Genomic DNA, 23,584 nt, shown 5'->3' with positions numbered 1-23,584 from the left:
CTTGCTTAGAGAATTAATTTCCAGTAAATTATTTATAGACAGGTCAGGTAATGTCACATCCAACATGCTGATCGCAGAGTGCTTTGGCAACTAGAACTGAATGTCTGAAAAGGTTTGTTGGTTTTTTTTTTGCTGTTGTTTCTTTTGTTTGCTTCCTTCTTTTGTACAGACAGCAGACATCTACTGAGCACAGGGGAGGACTGTTGTTTTAAAGTAATAGATGTACAAACTGGAATGCTCGTATCTTCTGTGACCACTGAAGAGCCACAGAGGTAATCCTGAGCCCATGCATGTTATGGAGCTGGGTAGAGTGGGAAGGGCAGTAATACTGGGAACTTGGTTTTATTGCATCACTTTTTAGTGTGCAAAGACTGACATTCTAGCATGTTGTGTGCATTATGATCAAGCTTTCCAAACTGGGGCAAAATCAAGCAGCTCTCCAAGTAAATAACTTTTCAACAACTTTCATGTCCCTTAAACATGATGACAGCTGTAGCTAACCAGCTCTTCCAGCAGCTGAGCTCCTGAAATGTCTAACAGGTTGAGTTTTCTTATTTGAATCATCTCTGTCATTAATATTGATTTGTTTGGTTTGTTTTAATATTTTCTTTTTATTTTGATAGTCTAAAAAAAGATTGGCTTTTAAAAGTCAAAGACCAATCACCTTTTTCCACCAACTGAAAAATATACAGTTATTTATGGTTTATCAAATAAACAGATGGAATGCTTACCCAGTTATTGGAATAAAAATATAGCAGCTATACATGGAATACACTTAATTTTTTTTGTGAGTATACATAACTACATATGCATGTTCACATACATATTTTCACTAGTTACTTACCTGAAAGTCATCTTTGCATTTTAAGTGATGGTTTCAGGAATAGGAAGTGACAGAAGTGAAAGTGGTGGCTGATGAGAGCAGTGGGAAATCACATACATGCATAGCTGACTGGGTCCTCTTCTGTTATGGGATTATGTTTCTCAGAAGTCTGCCAGGGGAAGGCCTGGCTGGGTCTAGGGCAGTCACTCTTTAAAATAATTTGGGAATAATCTTTCCAGAAAGATTATTATGTGTTGAAAGGTTGTTTCCTTTGATTTCATATCTCTATTTCCAGTTCTTTTTTGACCTAGTTTGGAAATGTTTGGCTGTCATCATGCAAAAGCTTGACATGAATTAATTTCAGATTTACTTGCAGGTGCTTCAAATGGGATGGAAATACAATCTTATCAGGATCTCAATCTGGTGAATTACTGGTTTGGGACCTTCTTGGAGGAAAAGTTACTGAAAGAATCAAAGGCCATACAGGTATGCCTGAACTATTCCCATTCTCAAACTGAATGTGAGATTGCTATTTTCCAGCTCTTTTAGTACTGAAAAGTTTGAGTCATGTGCTCAGCCAGCTGGCTGTTCCTGATGTCAGCTTTACCTGAAACACAAGAATTAAAAGTAGGTCCATGTGAGCCTCCTAGGAAATCAAGTAAGAATGGAGGAAGATTGCTTTGTACAAGACTGGCCAAAGGGAAATTACTTTCAATTTTTCTAATTCACACAACACTGAGAAAGTCAACATTTTTCTACCTCTTGGCCCTCAGCTATAGTATAGACTGTACTGTATCCTTTGTCACAGTCTGTCCAGACTGAGTCTAACAACATTAAGTACTCTAGTAAACTTGTTTTGGATGGGGATTTAAAGGCTGATTAAATGTATCTGTATAGTTTCAGTACATCAGTAACCAGGATGTGTGGGGAAAAACTACCTAAGTTTTACTAAATCAAGTTTTTAAGGCTATTTAATTAACAACAGTTGTTTCAAACTTCCCTACTGTAAGTTTTATGTTGGAACTTGACGTATGGAGAGGTCATTCTGTAGTTGGGGACTTCTCAGAAGTGGGCTTCTGAGGCATATGCTACAAGATGTGAATACAGTTTAACATGAAAATTCCAAATGGCAGAGTGAAAAAGCCCATTCTCCATGAATGCTTTCCTTAGTTACCATCTGGATTCTACAGTGCAATGATGTTGTCCTTCTAGTACCAAAAGTTAGCTGAGACAACGGAGCATGAGATCCTTACTATGAAAAAGAGCAGCTACCTAGAACACTACTGAAATTCCTCCTAGCATATATGGTGTCAGTGTAATTCAATGCTCAGACTATGTTAAACTCTCTCAAAGAAATACCTGTACTGTCATCTTTAGTACCACACTTGAATTTGGATTTACTTGTTTGTGATTTTGTTTCCCAGGTGCTGTAATGTCCATGTGGATGAATGAACAGTGCAACAGTGTTATTACAGGAGGGGAAGACAAACAAATCATGTTCTGGAAACTGCAATACTAAGTGCCTTTCCCTCCAGTCATTTAAATGAACTCTTAATTTTAAACCAAACCTTTTAAAGGAACTTAACTGTGTGCAATGATGGCTGCTGAAGTTCAACCAGACAGGAAGCTTTGTTCAACCACAACTTTCTATGTTATGTTGACTTCACTGAGAGCTCTTAACTTCCATAGAGTATGCAGTTGTTTTTCATGGACTATCGTACTGAAATTGCTTGTGTAAAATGGTATCTGATATGAAATTAAAGACTTATTTTTCTGTAATTAAAGAGCTCTTAACTTGCAGTCATTTTTTGATTTACATGGAATGTATCATAGCTTGCTGTTTGACCTGCTTTGAAAGAAGATGCATTTGCATTCTTAATTTAAGCCTTTTAGGGTGTGTGGAGCTTAATGCTGTCATGTCATGTGCAGTCAACAATTCTTAGTAGAGATGCATGTGATTGTAAATACTGCTTTGAACACTGCAGCAGCTTCTGTTCTGAGCAGTCCCCAGTCTGGGCTCCTAGACAGTCCTTAGCTGTGGCTATTGTGCAAAGGCATAGAGCACAATAAGAACAAATTCTCTCTTGCTTTTTCCTACTCAAAACCAGCAGTAATGTACTGGTCTGAAAAGAAGACAAGCATAAAATTAATCTCCTAACAGACCAGCTACACATACATGTGTTGGGATAAATATTTCCCTAATCCTGTGCCTGAAGTTGGAGCATAAAAGACTGTAACTCCTTTTTTTCACTTATATTACTATCCTTTTCCCTTAGTAATCTTCTACATTTTCATGTTTTTTTTAGTGTTCCCAACCTTCTTTAACTCAAATTACCTTTGGGATGGAATTTCAGTATGGCATTTAAACAGAGCTACAGTTCCTGGGTTTATCCAACCCCCCAGCTGTCTTAACGCAGGAACAAAGTAGAGTTGGACAAGGATTACTTTCTCTGTAAGACTTCAGGGTATCTTTTCCTGGGAGAAGCTGTTCTGAAGTGAAAGACTTTGAAATATTGAAATAGTTTAAATGAAGTTTTTAAATTGTTTATTTACCACAATAAGCATTTACATTTGTAATGCTGACTATGGCTGAAGATATATTTATTTCTCTGCTGGTCTTCCCTGCTGCTGGTATTGAGGTGCCTTGGCACTGTGTCCAGGGCAAGTGTTCTACTAAACTGTTCAGTCAGATATTCTGCCTTGGGTTTGACACCCAATGCCTATTCCAAGGCACAGCTGTTTCTTGCTCTTGTAAAACAATCAGATTATGGTTAGGCTGTTCTCTCATTCCCTCAGTCTTCTATTATGATGGAGTGTGAACTTATTTTTCAGTAAGGTAAGGCTATTAAACCAAAGTGGTATTTATTTCAGCTGCATTACTCTCCTGACTTAGAAGATAACTGGATTTTTATGTAATCAACGAGTGTGTGTGAAGCCACACATGGCAAAAGACTAAGCCATACCATGCACACCTGCTGTACCACTCTTAATCTTGCAGGAGAGTATTTAGTGTCTGCCCTGTTTCTTCACCTTTAAATTTATTTATTTCCCAAACATATCTGTATGTAGGAAAAGATGATACAATGTGATTTTTCTACACTTGCCTGGAAATGGCTTAGGTGAATTCTGGATTGTCCTTTGTCACTAGGGGGCCTCCTGCTGAGCTAAAGCAGATGAAAATAACTCGGAACTGAAGAGGCACAAGCTTCAGCGTCAAACTCCCTCAGAGAATACCCTTTTGGTTACATATGGATGCATGGTATGCATAGCTCTTGAGTGCAGCTGAGGTTACCTTCTGCTGTAAAGCATGCTCACAAAACAGCCCTTACCCTGCTTCATTGTCTAAAGCAACCATAGCTTTTAAAGGGGAAAAAAACAGTCAAGTTAACCCTGTTGACTGGATTCTTCCTTGCAGTTTCTGAGAATTTATGTATATGTATTTAATCATAAGTTACTCTTCAATGCTAGCTCATTTTTGCCTTAAAACAGGAGCTTTTTGATTATTTTACTTCTGGTTGCTATCTGCTATAGCTGACAGCAGATATACTGACATTCTACCACTGTTTTTTCCAAAGGATTGCCCCAGTAGTTCCAGCAATCTGGCTGATAACAAAAAAAAAGTATTCTCATCTTACATTCCCTCAACATATTGTTGTCTTGGTTTACTCTTTTTTTTTTTCAGTTTCAGCTTTAGCATGATTTGTTTAGTAGGGAGTCATAAGACTTAAATAACCAAATGTCACTTGTTAAGCTGTAAACAAAGAGTTTTAAAGCCCAATTAGACCTATAATCAGCCCTTGCTGACTCATCTGATCCTAAGTAAAAACTGGTTAGAAGCAGAGATCAGTGTCTGAGCTCCAGGGATTTCACAGCTAAGCAAAGGAGCTCAGCAAAGCCCTTAGAGATGACTGCAGGCACAGGGCTAGACCCATGGGGCTGAATTATACCAAAGCTACATAAAGCCACCAATTAGTGCCAGTGTAGGGTTGCCACAGTGGTTCCAAACACATCATTTAGTAACCAAACAGTCCCATTAAATTGGCTTGCAGGATGAATTTGATCACTTCTCCAGCCTGAAATTCTGTAATGGTTTTCTCTAGGTTAGCATAAAAGAGAAATTCATTTGAGAAACAGCAAGCTACATACCAAGACACTTCTTCACTGCTGAACTTCAGTCCTCCCTGGAAAAGCTGGTCTCCCAACCCAGGAAAAGTTACAATTAACCTACACATGTTAATGAGGAAGTGGCAGATGAGACTCTGTTTATTGCAGACTGCCAAGCTCTGAAGTGTTTGCTTTTCTTTTTGGTGTGATCTCTTAAAATCTTTTGCATATGTCCTTTAAATGGACAAGCAAAAAAATAATTAAGATGCCACCACCCCCAGACCAGTTCTTGATCCAAGTAAGTTCTGAAGGAATAGCTAAATGGATTTCCCAAATATATCTTTACAAAATAATACCTCTACTGAACTCAAGTTCTTTGCTTTGAACTTCATGCTGCTGCTAAGTAAGAGGAGAACTGAAGTTCAGCCTGTAATGTAATCCTAGATTTCATAGCTAAAACCTGGAACAGAGCAGAGGGGGGAAAATAGTAAAAAAGCAATCACTAAACCTCAAGTCTTAGTTGAACATGCCCCTGACCTGTTGTGGTGGGCTGATCCCAATGATCACCTGAGGCCCTTCTAAGCTTCTCACTCACCCTTCCCCAGAGAAAAAGGGCAAGAGACGCAAAAGGGCAAAAGCTATGAAAATTTATGGATTGCAATAGATGGGAGAACTAAGCAAAGGGAAAATAGGAAGTGGGGAAGAAAAAAAAGTGATGCAAAGGTAATCATTCCCCTATTCCCCCAGGAGACTGATGCCCAGACCAACATCTGTCTTAGAAAGGTTCCCCCTAATCATTGCTGAGCATAATGTCAAATGGTGTTGGATTTTCCTTTGGCCACTTTGGGTCAGTGGTCCCAGCTGTGCTGGGGACAGCGGACAGTGTGAGAAGCAGGAGAGGCCTTGACACTGTGCACATACAACTCAGCAAACACCCTGCTGTGTTATCAGCCCTGCTTTGGTCACAGGCTTCCAACAGAGCCTCACACCCACTCCTACAAGAAAATTAACTTCAACTCCTACTTCATTAACCCAGCCAGACTCACCACACCCAGCAAGCTGTAGACCATTTTACACTGAAATTGCAACTCTGACTCTGTAGTTAGTACATCTTGTAGAACAGCTGTCTGCTATTCTATATGTTAAGCTTAAGGTGTAAAGAGAGTTAGAATCATAAGAGGGCTTGGGTTGGAAGGGATTTAAAGATCACCTAGTTCCCAATTCCCAGCAATGGGCAGGGACACCTTCCACTTGACCAGGTTGCTGGAGTCCCATCCTGTCTGGCCTTAAACATTTTGAGGGATGGGGCATCCACAGCTTCTCTGGGCAGCCTGTTCCAGTGCCTCACCATCCTCACAATAAAGGATTTTTTTCCATTCAACACATCTTATTTAAAGTAGCTCAGAGCTACCCCTTCTAAAACATTTCAACATTAAAAGAAGTAAGCTTGTTAAAATATTTTACACAGCATTTCCTATTGCAGTTGTTGGCTGAAACTGACCTTGATAAAATAAGCCTGTTTTAGCTCAGCTTAAGTAGGTACACAAACAGGATGTAAAGTTTTGGTCATTTATTTGGTTATGTCTAAATCCTTAAAAGAACATGGTTAAGGCGAGAGAGAAGCAAATTAGTTACAATTCATATAACAAGTAATAAAAAGATTTGCGTATCTGTACACTACTTTGATTAACGCTTACTTACTGACTGATGCCTTGAGCTATATTCAGCTAGGTGGCATTTTTATGTAAACAGTATTTACTAGAACAAAAAATTAACTAATACTAGCCTTATTTCTAATATGCTATTTCAAATCTACTCTTGCAAACAAAAAGCAGTAAAAATACTCATTTTTCTTCGACATACAAAGCACAGCATTGTTCTGGGTAACAACATGTAGCTTTGCAAGTGATACCTGGTTCCTTTAGTTGCAATGGCTTATAGTAGTAGTAAGCTAAATAAAAGACCTACAAAAAGAAGTAATAACACAATTGGAATTTCACATTGTCAAGCATGTAAGGCTGCAAGTTTTACAGTGTGTGAATACACGAGATATGTTGAACAGTGACATTCCCAGCCATTATTTGATGCAAATGCTTGATGCAGCATATCTTCTCTTAGCCTCCAGAAAGGCTCATGTGCAGAAGAAAGAGATCACTGAGTATAACAGCCCAAGTTTAGTGGAATTATCATTATGTACACACACATCCATGGTGCAAGTTTAGACTTCAGGAATAGAGTGATCCATCAGGCTCTTCATGATGCTAGTTGCCATCCTAAGGAAAAGGAAAAGGCATTCAGGCTTGTAAGACAACTACAGGAGACCACTCAAGCTTCTGCTCACAGTAGCTTTGTCATGGCCAGTCCTTCAATACAAACCAGAAGCTAGACCTTCACCACTTTTGACAAGTTGCTACAGACAGCTGCACCAAACTGCACCCCAAGATTGAAGAGAAGCCCACAATACTCAACACTTCTATTAGCACCTGAGCTGCGTTGTTGGTATCTTTCAGGGTATGGACATGTGTGCAAGCAGAGTACAAGCACAAGGAGCAGAGGGAAAGGTGGCTGTTGGACTGAAAACTGCTTTGTAGAAAGAGGATACCAAGCCAAGGGGGTATCCTTTTCCTTTACCCAAAGAAAGCCACCAGGAAAAAAAAGCCTCAATTACACCTGAAGTATTATTAATGTCTAGTAACTTAAAAAATATTTTTGCAGGACAGATTTAGCTGTAGAAAGCCATTGTTGCCAAAGGATTAAGAAAAAACTCCAAACTATCATGCAAGAATCAATTTTATGCCACAGGAATTACTTGCACTGCAAACAACATTTTAGTTACAAGGTAATGAATAGTTGTAGTATCCAGTTCTCAGAAATTCAGGCTTAGTCAAAAGAAGTTTAGAAAAGGTTTTTACCAGAGAGGAAAAGACAAAGGATCATCACAAAGATAGAACAGGTTAAAAACGGTACCAACACACAGTAATTTAACCAAAACATCAGATTAAACAAATTTTCAGGCACCCTCACCCCTCCCCCAGTCTTCAAGTAAAGTTTGTAATTAGGTCTTATCATAAGTACACTTTCTAGTCACTGTGGATTATAATTACCACCGTGGCTGCTTTGTATTACTTACCTCTTTATTATATAGTCATAAATACTGGAAGGCATGACAGTGATGGTCACTACGTTTCCAGCTGTTGCCAAGATGTCTGCAACCTGCGAGTCCTGTTAGTAAACAAGAAGTCATATGAGCAACACAACTCAAGCTGACTAAGAAAGCAGCAGTTCAGTAACATTTTCTAGACATATTTCAAGTGGCTTTGAGACCACCCCCAATTCCTTGTTTGGAGCACTCAACCTTCAGGACAAATCACTGAAACGGCAACATCACTTCACAGATGTTTGGTTATGAGTATCTTGCATGAACTAACTACAAAAGGGACACAGATGCCATACGCGATTCCGACTAAAATTTGATGCACGTTGGAAGGAGGAAGTTTTCCCTTTGTTTTGCCAGTAAGGTTGGACTATAGACAAAAACAGAGGGCCAGCCTTGCCAGGTAGAGGCAGAGAGGATGAGAATGAGCTGCCCTGACAACCAACACAAAACTGCATAGAGGCCCAAAACATCTGTGTCTCTCCAGTCAAGTTACATAATGACTGAAGTTTTTATTTTATGAACGCCAAACAATATATTACAACCTTTTTCCTCTCTCCAAAACACACTATACAAACATAAAAAGCTCACAGCTATCCACACCCCCCACATAGTAGTTATTTTACCTTCAACCCAATTACATTCTGGCCATTAATTTCACAGATGTTGTGCTCCGTCAGAAGGCCATTTCTTGCAGCAGAGCTGTCTTTCACTATTGAGGTTATTTTTCCATTCTTGAATATGAAACCAACATGTCCTGTGCTGTCCTTATGCATGGTAATAATTCGTTCAAAAGGTCTAAAAAGACATTTAAAATTAAAATCTTCAGTCTACTAAACCACAGAAAAAACCACATTCTATTTTAGCAACTTGAGCTTATAAAAAGTAATTGTACTCTAAGGGACTCATATATTTTCTATAACAAAAAGTTGTTGGGTTTATCTTCATTTTGTTAATGTTGTTGTATTAAAGTATACTTGTTTATAAACCTTGTATATTTTATGTTTTCCCTGTTCTACAGATATTTCACCATGGATTAATAATAATACAAAAATCCCATAAAACACCCACCCACCACACCACAACAAAACAAACATCCATTAAAAATAAAGTTCTCTACAAACATTACAAGGTCAATAAAAAAGCACAGGCAGTTTTAACAGCTGTAGGTAGACCACAGGATTCTGAGAGTACAAGGCTTCTCCAACATCATGTCAACTGCTTTGGGGACAAAAAACCTTTAAATTGTGTCTTAAAAGGCAGTAGATATAGGCAGGGGGTGCCGTTTTGGGCATAAAAGTGCTAGACAGAGCAGGGAATCTACTGCCACAGTATTTTAATTCAGTGTTTGAAGTAACTGCGCTGATCAAAGCAGCTGCCCTCCACTGAGTCAGGCTTGGTTTTAAGCAGGAAAGACCATGGAAAAAACTTTGAGGCATATACTTAGTCACATGAAGTATCATCTGTCTTCTTGCAGCCTACAGGCCTTATGTTGAATCTGACCTGTTGTTGCTATATGTAGTTAGCTACAAGACCATTATTTAAAAAACATATTGGGTCATCAAGCATGCTTTCAGTAAAACTGGCATTAATTCCTATGTAAGCAAAGGAGTCCACAAGAAAATGCAACATAAAATGCAAATGTATTAATACAGCAAACATTTTTTTACTATCTTTTATTGTTGACTTTCACTTATACTAAATGAAAAAGACTCCATCTGAAAAAAAGCACAGAACTCTTCAATTCAGAGTTTAAATTTAACTTGTGCCATCTCTCACTCACTAGTTTATCTTGGAAAAATGTTACACCTCATCATACCCAGGAAGTTTACAAGTTAGGAACCATTTTGATTGCTCCCCTCAAAAGGGAACATTTCTGAAGATCTTTACAACTGAAGTAAATGGACAAGCAGATTTTGTTAAACCTGCTCAAGCAAGGGGAGACCCAAACATCTCAGAATTGGATACTCGGTGATGGATAACGGCAAATCCGTATCTGCAGCTGGCTTTACCTGTCCCGAATGATCATTGAAATCCTTTCTGCAGAAGCCTGTTTCAGAACTTTATGTGCTTTATCAGAACTCCATCCTGCACAGTTTTCACCATTGATCTGCAGAACTTGGTCCCCAAACCGCAGACCAGCAAGGGATGCTGGAGAGTTTGCCTGAACTAACTGGACAAATATGCCCTATAAAAGAAGGGGGGGGGGGGGGGGGAAGGGAAGGGAAAAGAAGGGTGAGTTCTAGCTTAAAGTTGAAGACCAGTCACAGAACACACAGCCCTGAAGTTTCCCATCCTACACAATATCAGCCAAACAGACAAGACAGAAGGACTTGCCTAATTATCTCGTCTTAAGGGGCACTTTTGAAATTTCAGTCTGTTTCTGGATGTATTTAAAACTCTGACAGATACTTAATCCTAGAACAAAGTTTGAAAGCAAGAAAATCTATCTAGATTTCTAAATATTAAAAATTTTAAAAAAATATGAGCATAACATTAAACTCTTAAGCAAAGGGGTAAATACTTGTCTGTTTTAACAGGTGTTACAGAATTATTTCTAGTGAAACTACCCCTGAAAACAAATTAAAGCCTATCAAAGCAAATTATAAATAATACCTTTGGGAGAGAGGGGTATTACAAAAAAAAACCACCATCACACCATGCTACTCTAAGAAAATCCCATTTTCTGCATTAGAAGAACTACAGAAAAGTATTTTAACCCTATATGCTACCTTCAGTACAATTTTTTAAAACATTCAGATTAAATGGCTTAAATGGTTTAAGCACCTTTTACAAAAAAAAGAAATACTTCTAAACTTCTAAACTAAAGGAGATACTTATAAAAGGAGATACAGTTTAGAAGCATGTTCAGCAGTTATTACACACTGCTGAACATTAAGTACTGCCCAGTATTTCCACAAAGGTAAAGACAAGCATTCTGAACTGATAAAAAGTATCACAGCAACTATGCAAAGACCAGTTCACACTCTAAAGTGAAACAAAAAATATTGTATGTATTTTTCAGGTCTTTTAAAACACATGGCATTAAACAGCGGCTGTAAATTCAGATCCTAGTCCAGAGAGCTGGAAATCTAGTTACAAGGCTAATGAAGGACTTTAAAATTCTGGTAACAGATAAGAAACCATTATACAGAAGACTATTTTGTGACCACATCCTAACTTTACTACTAATACAGTCCAACAGTAAAATCTCTTTAGGCAAAAACAACACTTACATTATCAACAGACTTAAGGCGAAGTCCAATTCTGCCATCTTGATCTTTACACAGAATTGCTTCACGGATGCCTTGCTTAATTTCTGCTCTGCGAATTCCAATATCATTTCCAGTCACTGGAGCTACCATGTAATTAGTAGAAGGTCGTGTTACCAGTTGCTGATTAAAACAAAACAGCCAGACAACTTAGTTTCAACTTTTAAGAAAAGCTATATGTCAGTTTGTATGAAGTGATATTTAAAAAAAACAAAACAAAACAAAAAACCACAAAATAAGCCACACCACCGAGTCTCCCCCACCCCCACCCAACACTGGAAATAGACTGCTCAGTTTCAGAACAGACTAAAATAGGCACTGCAACTTAAATAATTTGCCTCTCAATCAAGTATGGTACTTAAGGCAAATAATAATCTGCTCTCTAGAATGCTAGATACACATTTAGTCTTAACACTTTTGTTCTCTAGAATATGCTTAACTGGTACCTACACCCTGTGGCTCAGCAGCTGCTGCCACTGCTAAGTTTCTCTGCACCTCTTCCTCATTGAGGCTCAGGCCCATATACTGAGAAAGTTCTGGATACAATCTGGGGTACAAGCCTACAGGAGAAAAACCAAACAAAAATCAATACAACAGCTGGTTTAAAAGAAGGAGCAGTTAATTGCTTTCACATGCATGATTACTTCAATAAATCTTGTGCTTTTTTAATTATTGAATTGGAAAATTATGGCAGAAGACGCACTTGAATCAGAATTGTTATTCTGGCCTGGTTCAGAAGAGTAACCAGACAAGCAGCACTTCTGAGATAAAGAACTTACAGGAGAACTTCCAGTTTCAGTTACTCTGTTCACCCTTTACAATACAAACAATAGACACATGGTGGTGGTGACATGTTCCAAAACCAACATTGCGCTGCATTGCATAAGGACACGCCCTTAAACTCTAGCACTTCTGGGCAATTAGTGGAGTACTGCTCTCTTCCCCACCCCCAAACCAGGTGTGCTGAAGAACACACACATAGACCTTCTACCAAGTTCAAAACAGCAAGAAGCATTCATGCCAAGGATATTCCAATTACGAGGCATGGGAAGGTTTCTGCAGAAGCCTCCTGATTCTAAGGTTCACACTACAGTCTGCTGTGAGTCTTCATGAGAAAGTAGCTGTCATTTTGTCACAGCTTCAAACTGAAGGGGCTTTATACATGCCTCTCAAAAAGACAAAACATATACAGCCTTTAAAACATCCCTCTATACCCGAGCAGAGGGAGGCACAAGGAGTGGGAGGAAATTAAGCGGAACTGACAGACTTGTCAGACCTTGAGCTGAACAACTCTGGAAATAAACCTGATATTGCTCTTGACATTCCACAGATCATTAACTGGTGCCATCTAACAAGTGCCAGTTTTGAGCACTCTTAAGAGTCCCCCTGACATTCTCCCTAAACAAGTGAGGGCAGAAAAAGGTGCTTGGAGAGAGAGGCAGCGGAAAGAAGGGCTTCAGAAGAAACCAGACTCCCCAGTACACGAGGCTTAGGTTTCTAGTGCTCATTTATGGGTATAAATGCATAAAAACAGCTATTTTAAGAATCCAGCTATTATAAGAATCCATGTCTTACCAGCAACAGAATCTTCCCTTTTCTGGGAAGAAGCAAAGGTCAATGCAAGGTGAATGCCAGTATAAACAAGAGATTTTTTTTTTGCTCTTTAATATGCTGCTTTGAATGAGAACAGTCTGATCATATTTCTGGACTAATCCAGAAGCTTGTAGCTTCATCAATATTGTCTAAAAAGCTTTTGATGAATAAATTTTCTATTTTTGCTTGCTTTTCCAAGCCCCTAGAATTATACACAAGATTTCTGCAGCTACCCAATTCTTCTGTTTTGTTCTTTACTACACCAGATGCATCTTTGCTGGCTGAATTAAATTCGCATTTAAAACAGAAAGTGCTCCAAATAATGGAACACATAGCAAAACACAAAACTCTTGATGTTGAATAGTCTCCTGTTTTTGTCAGGACAAAAGCATTTCCAGTGGGTGTGGCACATCCTATGGGTGATGGCCTTCTTTCGTTTGGGATATATTCAATGATTAATCACTCTTCAGCCACAAATTCACACACAAACTGATGTCAAAATTATGTTTTGGTTCCTGCTTGCCAAATACATGCAGGAGAATTCAAACTATGGACAGCAGTAAAAACGCTACCAAGACTGATGAAGCAAACTCAAATCTGGTCTGGTGAGGTTAGGTCAGATAAGTACCTAATCCAGATAGCATCTACCAGAGGCAACTCTGGCGAGCTATGCAAACATCTGCCTTACAGTCATCTTAGACACAGAAGCACCCAGAGGAGAACTGGAGACAAAGTTCCATCTACCAACCTTTAAAATCTGATCAACCAGCATTCCTGACCAGCACTGCTGATCACCAGTGTTCCAGCACTGCTGCTGGTTTTGCTGGTTATGAGGCTTTATGCCTTTTAGATCTCCTTTTAGGAGTAATTTACTAAAGCAAAACTCTAAACTCAAACATACCTGTGCACCTTTGTGGATGTACGTCCATGGGAGAAAAGAAGGAGAAAGTACAGTGATTGCACAACAAGATTAAGTGCCAGCTTCCTGGGCAGTTGTTGACAGAGATTTGGCTGTATCCAAAACAAATTCACGTGTAGAGGAAAGACCCTGACTCACATTGTCCTCTAAAGCTTACAAATACATATGTGATAAAGTAAGTAAGTGTCTGAGGTAAAAGCTAACAGAGCCCAAAGGTACCAACATCAAATCTTGTTATGCTAGGCTTACTTGGAAAAGGTTGCAAAATGAGAAGGGTGACTGCTTGCCACAACTTCCTTTTATAAGCAAACTCTGTTTTTTGACTCCTATAGCACCTTAGCAAGGAGGGTGTTAGCATTTCCAAAATGGAAATGTAAACAGGATAACATCTGTTACCCTTTGTAAATAGGGTAACATATTTATAGCTATTTTTGACTGTAGTGTTACTAAATAACTTTAGGATTTCATAACTGTTCTCCACAACATTATCCATAGGATACTATGCAGTACATGAGCTTACCTCCATCACAAGGAATTGGAGCAGAAGCTTCAGACAAGATTGCTGGATTAGCTGGATTTGAAGAAAAGGCAGTCTGAGCCTAAAAACAAAGAAACTCACTTATGTTATCTTGTATAAGAAAAAATAAATCTTAATTATGCAGGCAGGAGACTCAGTATTTTCTTTTTTCTTGTACATGATAATTACTATTCATCTTGAAGTAATGAAGTTGAACTTTTTATGCGAAATAAATAGCTTTAATACAACAAGCTGTAACAGTATCAAAACTACTTTGGCAGATTAACTTGTATCTTCCTCAGAGACAAAGCTACAATGACAATGCAGAAAGGCTTTCCTGTCAACCTGTTCTATTTATATCATCAAGTTAAAAAGCCTTAAAGGAAACATTACCTTTGTCCAAAAAAGATTATTTATAAGTTCTAAGATGCGACCTTCAGCGGAGTGTTTCACAATTACTTTTTTCAGATAGCTAGCAGCAGTTTTATTTCTTCACACCATTTACAGAAATTGTTAGTGAGATCCCTAGTTGTTTTCAGGTGTCAAGTTCCACACAATCAAGTGCTACTAGTCTATCTTCTGAAAGAATCACATCTTCCAAGATGATTTTCCTACAGCCACTACAGTGAATTCTTTTAAGCTTTATTTCTGTATTGCTGACTGCCTTTATTAAGTTCTCTTTTATATTCGTGAGTCAGTTTCCTTCCTCCTCAATACTTCAGCTCTATTTTTTGGCCTTATGTGCTCATGACCAGTGAAAAATACAGCCTTAGAGAGGCCTCTAAAGCATGAGGGAAATAGCTATTCCAGTAACTTTGCTGAGGTTGAATGTCAAAGGGTGGGGGGGAGCACAGGGGGAGGGAGTACTCAATGCATACTGAAACATTATGCTGAACAGGACACATACATTTTCTAACACAACATGACAGTCAAATTACTTCATGATGTCAAGGAAACGCTTAAAAATAGAAAACTTCTCAATCCTGTTCACTCCAGGAAGTTGTCTTTAAAAAAAAAAGGTTCCACAGCAAGAATGAGTAATTATTTATCAATATCACGTGTGTTTAGAAGCACAGGCTCCAACTCAAACGACGGACAAAAAGAGCAGGTTAGAATAATATTTAATGTAACAAGTCTGTTTGTTTTAGCCAGCAGTCATTTGAATCTTAGTCACTCATTGCAGATACAGATGTCTTTCAGCACTCGGCCCCCTCTTGTCCTAAGAATGCTCTCAGACTTATTTAAAGAGACACCATTTTTATAATGCATTCTTTAGGAAAACGAAATAATTAAGCTTTTGATGCCAGCAGGTCAAGAAAGGTGTTTCTGCCTCTCTCCTCGGCCCCTGTGAGACCCCACCTGGAGTGCTATGTCCAGCTCTGGGATCCCCAGCATGAGAAAGACATGAACCTGTTGGAGCAGGTCCCAGAGAAATAATCACAGAAGCACTCAGAAGATGGAACACCTCTCCTATGAGAAAAGGCTGCCAGAGCTGGGGCTGTTTGGCCTGGAGAAGAGAAGGCTCTGGGGAGATCTTACAGCAGCCTTCCAATACTAAAGGGGGCTTGTAAGAAAGACAGTGACAGACCTTTTTAGCAGGGCCTGTTGCAATGGGACAAGGGATAAAGGTTTTAAACTAAGAGAGGGTTAGATTTAGATTAAGACCTGATATGAGAAACAAGTTTTTCAAAATGAGGGTGGTGAAGCACTGGAACAGAGGCTGCCCAGAGAGGTGCTAGATCCTTGAAGACATTTATGGCTGGGACATTTAAGGCTCCAAGCAAAGTGATGGAGTTGAATATGTCCCTGCTTTTTGCAGAAGACTTTTACCCAAACTATTCAGTGATTCTATGAAAAGTATAAATGAAGATGGAATGGCTTACTGATTAAATTTATGACAATTTTCAACTGTAATATATAAACTCTAGCAGTTGGTCAATAAAAGGCCAAAGGAGCACATTCTTGGCTCCAGGCTACTCAATTTTTAGTTGAGCACTACCAGACTGTAGATAAAGGACCGTGGTTACATAAGAAGAATGGAGTGGGCGGACACAACAAGGAGAAATCCCATAGCACCTACATAAAAGGAAGCATAGCACCCACAGCTTCAAAAACCCCACCCCACACATATAAACACAGATGAGACAGGGTACTGCTTTTTGGGAAATCACAGAAGAGTTAAGAAGCTGTTCTTGTAGTTTGCTTGATTGCTTCCCAATGAAAACAGCAAGGACAGAAGTATCAGCCACCTTAAAACACACTATAACGTCTTGCTGTTGTTTAAACCAGGAAGGAATGCAGGTTAAGTTCAGGAAAAGGTAAAATGTTGAAGAAAATAAGGAAACTCCTTGTGAAATACATCCACATAAAACTTCTCATAGACTTTTTAATCCATTAAAGTGGTTTTCATTATTTTGTTTCACAGACATCTTTTAGTCCCCACCACATCTAATAAAACTACCAATATTCTCACACGTAATAAAACTACCAATATTCTCACACATAAAATTATCACAAAGGTGATAATCTTGGATGTACTGTGAGAACTGGTCACTACCATGAAATAGCCAGAGGACAAATCTGATTCCAAATGGCATTAACACAGCCAGTGCCTTTTTTTTTTTTTTTTTTGTGCTCAATTGACCACAAATCTTTCTGCCACAGATTTGGATACTGAGAATGAGATGCAGCAGAATTATTAGTTTAGTCATCAAGTCAGAGCTGAAGTATGTGAAAAGACTGACTATATTTGTCTACTTAAGACCATGTATCTATACTTCAAAAAACCCAAACTTATTAAAGACAAATGAACACGATGAATACATAAAGCAAAATAAATATATCCAGGTGGTAAAATAAGCATTAATAATATTAGCTCAAGCTACAAAGTAAACAGGTTGTCTTTTCCCTTTCAGAGTGAGATGGTAAAACAAGTTCTCAACTACAATAAGTCTCCCCTTTCCTGGATTAAATATCAGATACATTATTGTCATCAAAACTCATATTTTTTTAAGTCCACCCTACCTGAATAACTTTGTCCACCTTCAGATCTTCTAGGGAAGGATAGAGAGACATTTTGATGAAGTCCTACTGGGCAGAGGGCACACTAGAAAAAAAAATCAAATGGAAAAGCAAACAAACAACAGGATTAGCTTTCAGATAGTCACTGAGTTTAACCGCTTCATTTTTTTTTTTTCTTTTAAATCAATTAACCAGACTAAGTGTTAAACAAGTATTCTGTGACCTGCCAGTCAGCAGTAAAGATATCTGGCACTACAGATGAATTCCATTAAAACTACCCATTTAATCTGTTATCAATAGCAGCCTTTGGCTAATAGGCTTTATTTAACATAGTTAGCACTGTCAAAGTTTAGGTCTCAATGAAGAGAAAACTTACACAGAAAAAACACTTCACAGGAAGCAAAGAAAGACTTTAGGAGGCCAAGATGCAATTAGGATAAGGGTTAAGAGGGAAAACCTAATCACTCTTGTCCCAACAGGGACAGTATTTTACATTCAACTGTGGAAGCTTCCACTCTGTTGTCTAAAATATTTAAACACTTTCAATACTTCTAATATTCCACTGACCTGCTTTTGGTTGGGATAGAGCTAATGTTCTTCCTAATGCCTTGTTTTGGATTTAGAATGAGAATATTAATAACACACTAATTGTTTTAGTATAAACACTTTTAGCAACAATTAACTCAAGGGCTTTTCAGTTTCTCATGCCCTGCCAGTGAGAACGCTGGAGAGGCACAAAGAGCTGAGATGGGACACAGCCAGGAGAGCTGACCCAAACTGGCCAAAAGGATACCATGTGTCATCATGCTCAGTATATAAACTGGGGGGAAACCTGGCCAAAGGCACGGGCATTGGTCAGCATGTGGTGAACAGTGGCAATGTGCATCACTCATTTTATATATTCCAACTATTTAAATTTTTTTCTTCCTTTTCTGTCACATTAAACTATCTAATTATATCAACCCATGACTTCTCACTTTACTCTTCTGATTCTCTCCTCCCATCCTGCTAGGGCAGGGGGAATCAGCAAGCAATTTTGTGGTGCTCAGTTTTCAGCTGGAACTAAGTAATGACATCCAGCAAGAAGCCACCTGGCTTCCCATCTCCATTTGCAACACATTAACTGCGGCAAGAGACCTGTATAAACTAGGGTGATTCAGTCAGTGGTGAGTTTCAAAACACAGAGATTCCAGGCTGGCTGACATGTGATGTTCAGAGAGCCCCTGTGACAACTTATCAGGAAGTAATTAAAAAAAAAAAAAAACCAAAAAAACAGGAGAAAAAAACCCCAAACCCTAAGCAAAACCAAAAAAAAAAAAAAAAACACAAAAAAAAACCCCACTTCACATGATATTCTAAGGCACCATGCCAACATCCAGCTCTCCTAGAACCAGTCACCTGAGACTTCAGGAAATCCCATTTTTCCAGAGCTCCTTAACTCATACTCTCACTGAGATCAGCTGAACTTTTGAAACCCACAAAAAAACATTCCACATCAGTATATAGGAACATTTTAGTGAGAGGGATGGAGAGGGACATAACCAGAAGACAATAAAATGTGATACAGTTTTGCAAGTCACAGAAGGTATTGAGAACATCGTTAATACATATGTTTTATTAAAGTTTTTGGATTGGGGATTCATTTTCTCATTGAAAGAAAAGAGGTTCTTATTAAGTAGCAATTTAGCAAAAATTTGAGACTGAAAGTGACCATCACATAAATCCCTGAGCTATTGCTTCTTTAAGTGCAGATACAAAGTCCATTTCTAAATGAACACCACACACACAGATGCATAATGTGATACTGTAGTAACACAATAGATATCTCTTCATACTACACTAAATTCATTAACAGCTTTTATGTTTGTTCAGCAGTGCCCAATAGCTCCAGTATCATGTCAAACTGCAATTAAAACTTAAAAAAAGCATGCTCTAAATGTGCCAGAGATCTAAACTGTAAACACATGGTCTGTTATATTACAATAATTAATTGCCTTGACTTTTTTGATTAATTGTTGCAAGTCTACCAAGCATAGTTAAAGCCTGGAAACTATCAATTAAACACATGCATTTAAAGTCAGTTTGAAGTTCTGTTTTAATCCAGCATTGACCTGAAACTATGAAATGCTTTTGCTCATCCAAAATGGCTAATAGCAAACATAAGCCAAAGCCCTTGGTCAGGTAAGTGGTTCCCGGATGCTCCATTCTGCTGCTCACACCAGTCAAGGCACACACAGCATCAGACTCGGTATCTCCTTCTGTGCTACAGCAGCCCTGGTAGATTCAGGTGCTGGTCCCAGCACTGGCACATGTTCAGAGTCTGCACACCCTTGGCAGCAGGCAGCAAAAGAGGGCAGGCCAAGGACAGTGTGTTCCCAAAGGAGTCACCCCATGGCAGGGCAACGAGGGATGCGAAGGCAGCACTTTGCAGGTGGTGATCTTGGCATCCACAGAGCTGCAGAGAACAGCACAGGGAGTGCCAGGTCCCCTGCCCCAGTGACCAACTTCCATAGAACACCCTGGCCAGCTTTATTTCTCCTCCACAGATCAGTCTCTGCAAACTGTAACTTGTCACAGACAGACAATGTCAGTCAACCTTCCGCCAGTTTATAAAGAGAAGCACAGTGCTTTCTGTAGAAAAACATTAGCAAAGCTAAACTTATACTAGTGTTCAGGTTACATTAGAGAACACTCCAGAAGTTTATCCTGCCCCTTGACAACCCCCTCAGCCTCCCCTCCCCAGCCAAGGGTTAACAAACCCAAGTGTTTGTCTCCAAGGCTCTGCTGGGCTGGCTCCCCCATCATAAACTTGCCAGTTCCTGGTTTTGGTTTTCCAAATAAATTAGCCAGAGTAGCAGTCACCACTGTAACTGCATTCAGTGAGCTCATTACTTTGCATATGGTAACACAAATATCCTATGTTAAGATAATGTGAGAGCCACAAGGATACTGTATTTAGTTTAAAAAAGATTTCTAAGTAAAAATTGACACCATCAGGGACCACCAGTAATTGCAGGAAGAACTTGTCCACGACTTCTGCCCAGTGTTATTCACAGTATAAACATGAATTTCAGCTGGTGCTGTAACAGCTTTAGGCATTAGGGAGTCGATACCACAAAACATGAGTCATTACAACCTCCTCTTCTCTCTAAAAAATCTACACCAACATCAGAATCACTTTCCCCAGTCATTTCCATACTTGCACATACTGTGAGGAGACCAAGCGTTTAGGGATGTAGAAATGAAAGCAAAAGGATGGGCATGGGGCATGGGCTGTAACTCAGCTGGCGACCCACAAAGCCGGGCAGCAAAGACCTCGCCCCCCTCTTCAGTACACTTGGCTGGAAAGTCTGGCCGCTCCCGCCAGCACGTCCCACTAAGGAGATCCTGTTTGCCAGAGGGAAGTACCGGGGCACCGATCGGAGAAGCATGAAAGGCGTCACTCGTGACACCCTGAGCCTGCCAGCAGGAAGTCTCGAAGGTGGGAGTGATCCCGAACTGCTTTCGGTGGCCTTCCTGGGAGGAGACGGCTTCCCGACTCATTCTTCAGGTCGGAAAGCATGAAAGCAACACAGGATGGCCCTGCCAAACCCCAGTCTGGCCAGCCTGTAGTGACTGCTGTCTTTGAAAGTAGCAGCAGCCAAAACTGTGGGAGGGGGCAAAAAAAACAAAACAAAACCGCACCCCGCCCCCCCCCCCAAATGTTTTCCTCCTGTAGCCCGTAGAAAAAGTACAGCAGGTAACAATGTTGGCACCTATAGTGGAACACTGGTTCCCACTTCCAAAAATTAGAAGCTTGTGAGCCCCGAAATTCATCTTTAAAGCAGATCGAGGACAACACTTCCCGAAGGTCAGTCAGGCTGAGACATCACGAACCGAGAAGCGGTTTCGTAAGACACGTTCTCCATTAATAACTCAGTATTTGCCTTCTGATACATATCTAATTAGCCTGGGAGCAAGTGCCCTCATTATGCGCTCAGCTCCGAAACCTGCTGCCTCCATTTCAGCCCTGAAGCAGGGCTGGCCTGCCTGAGAAGGCCCGTCGTGTCACTGCACCGCTGCAGCACCTTCCAGCCCGTCAAAGAGAACTTGAGGCAAATGCCCGAGTCTGCGGGCAGCGGCCGCGGAGCCCCAGCGAGGGCCCAGAAGGCGCTCCCAAACCCGAGGGCCGGGCACAGACGGTCACACAGGGCGGCCTTATCCAGGCGCTGCTCTCCCCGTCCGCGGGCGGAGGAGCCCCTCGGGCCGGCAGCGCCCCGAGCCCGGCTGAAGCCTTGCCCTGGCCGGCAGCGCCCCGAGCCCGGCTGAAGCCTTGCCCTGGCCGGCAGCGCCCCGAGCCCGGCTGAAGCCTTGCCCTGGCCGGCTGCGGGGAGCGGCGGCCCCGCGGCTGGAGCGGCACCCGCACCGCCCTCGCAGCGGCACAGCCTCGGCGCCCCCTCCCCGCTCCGCCATGCCCGGCCCGCAGCCCCCGCCCGCCCCGAGGAGCGCACAAAGGGCGGCGGGGAGCGGACCCGCCCGGCCCCTCGCTTACCTCCGGCCCAGGGGGTGCTGGCTGCCGTCCGCCGGGGCTCGCAGGACGGAGAGGGGAGCGGCTCCCCTGGATCCCGGCAGCGCCGCTGTGAAGGGAGCGGGGGCGGGGGCGGAACTGGCCCGGCCCCGCGCATGCTCGGGCGGCGGCGGGGAAGGGGTCGCGGCCGCGGCCGGGGCCGGGTTCGGCTGCCCGCGGCTGTGGGGCGGCGGGGAACCAGCGGGGTGGCGGGGACCCCGCTCACCTCCGGCCGCTTGTTTCACGAAGAATCTTGGAATCATCAAAGTTGGAAGAGATCTTCAGCATCATCCAGACCATCCGTCTACCTGGCACTACCGCTGTAACCGCTCGACCACATCACCCAGCGCCAGATCCAGACGCCTCTTAACCACCTCCAGGGATGCTGACTCCACCACCCCCCTGAACAACTTGTCAGGAAAACGAATCCACAAACATCAGAGCCTTATGTCCAAAAAGGAGACAGAGGAGTCCTTTTACTTTATTCGAATAAAGGGAGAGGCCATGGGACATTCCCCAGGGATCCCTCAAATTTTTGGAGGATGCAGCCTCCTCTTTTATCCTGTTTTCCCAGCCGCATTTCCCTTCTCTCTTTCCCCATTGGCTAAGGTACTTGAGAGGTACAGACTTCCCGATACGCCTGATACCGAAGATTTCCCTCTAATATATAACTCTCCCTTTAAATTTTTCATTCTTACAGAATTTAGGGGGTTTCCCCATTGTTTCTTTCATTTTTCAATGTCTAATTTCATTTATCAGCAAACCTAGAGCTTATTGGTAAAAGCAAATATCCTTTTCCATTCATCATTCAGTGGAATCCTTCCCATTGTTTCTTTTATCTCTCAGTGCTAGTTTTATCTACCAGCAGACCCACAGCTTGTTTGTAAAGACAAATCTACTATTCCTCTCAAAACTATTCCATTTCACTTGTACAGTGAAAAAAAAAAATATATATAAGTGGTCTGAGTCTTCCCTGTTTCAGTTTAAGGCCAAATGCTCTGGTCCCCTCACTGCAAGGACAGCAGGAGAGATTGGCCTTTGCTTCAGCATAACTTCCAATCATGGAACTGTAGAGAGTGATGAACCTCCCCCTGAGATTTCTTTGTTTTTGTAGGGCCTTAGACTCATTTGTGTGCCTTTATTAATTGATAGCTGCCGTCCTCATGGAGAAAAAGTATGATTTTCTGCTCATTTTCCTATTTTTTTTAATTTTTTCTGCTGTAATAAAGCACACTCCAATAACAGCCTCGCGTCTGCCTTGTTTTGCATGTCTGCCATGGATGGGCAAGCTGTGACACATCAGAGCCAGAGTGACCACATCACCTGTCCCACGGTCCAGTACCTGCCTGAGCCTTCTCCCACGGGCAGGCATCAGAAGCAGAGCTTTTACTCTGGAGAGGCTTCCCTGCAGAAACCATGATGTAAAGTGTACCAGCAACAGAGAAATCCCAGAACAAGCTCGGAAAGAAGTTTTCATAAATCAATTACCATAATTACCCGCCTTTGCCTTATTTAGAGTATGAACTTGTCTAGCATCATTTTTTGGTCTTCCCTTCTCCATTACAATTCTTTGCCTGTTGTCAAATATTGTTCATCATACAGATAATTAAATGTGCTGAGTGCCCTACAGCTTCT

At 40.9% G+C, this 23,584-nt stretch overlaps 2 protein-coding genes across 3 annotated transcripts in view; one reads left to right on the top strand and one right to left on the bottom strand.

Moving 5' to 3' along the window:
* The window catches only part of NSMAF (neutral sphingomyelinase activation associated factor), a 38,619-nt gene extending 36,012 nt beyond the window's left edge, over positions 1-2,607 (top strand). For both annotated transcript variants that reach the window (XM_030266235.4, XM_072924671.1), the window contains 3 exons: positions 170-272; positions 1,200-1,309; positions 2,248-2,607. In XM_030266235.4, the coding sequence (XP_030122095.4) occupies positions 170-272; positions 1,200-1,309; positions 2,248-2,342 (308 nt within the window). In that variant the 3' untranslated portion in view covers positions 2,343-2,607. The remainder of the gene's footprint in view (positions 1-169; positions 273-1,199; positions 1,310-2,247) is intronic.
* A 3,875-nt stretch (positions 2,608-6,482) lies between these two features.
* On the bottom strand, positions 6,483-22,074 carry SDCBP (syndecan binding protein). Its single transcript, XM_002198310.7, has 9 exons — positions 21,935-22,074; positions 17,407-17,488; positions 14,386-14,464; positions 11,804-11,913; positions 11,318-11,476; positions 10,094-10,269; positions 8,708-8,879; positions 8,058-8,149; positions 6,483-7,200 (listed from the first exon to the last, which is right to left on the bottom strand). Exons 2-9 carry the CDS (start codon positions 17,455-17,457, stop codon positions 7,146-7,148), a joined length of 894 nt encoding a protein of 297 aa, XP_002198346.1. The 5' UTR covers positions 17,458-17,488; positions 21,935-22,074; the 3' UTR covers positions 6,483-7,145.
* Positions 22,075-23,584: the final 1,510 nt, after the last annotated feature.

This window comes from Taeniopygia guttata, chromosome 2, assembly GCF_048771995.1.
Source record: "Taeniopygia guttata chromosome 2, bTaeGut7.mat, whole genome shotgun sequence".
Lineage (NCBI taxonomy): Eukaryota > Metazoa > Chordata > Aves > Passeriformes > Estrildidae > Taeniopygia > Taeniopygia guttata.
Note: the sequence above shows the minus strand (reverse complement) of the source record. Positions and strands in the feature narration are given on the sequence as shown.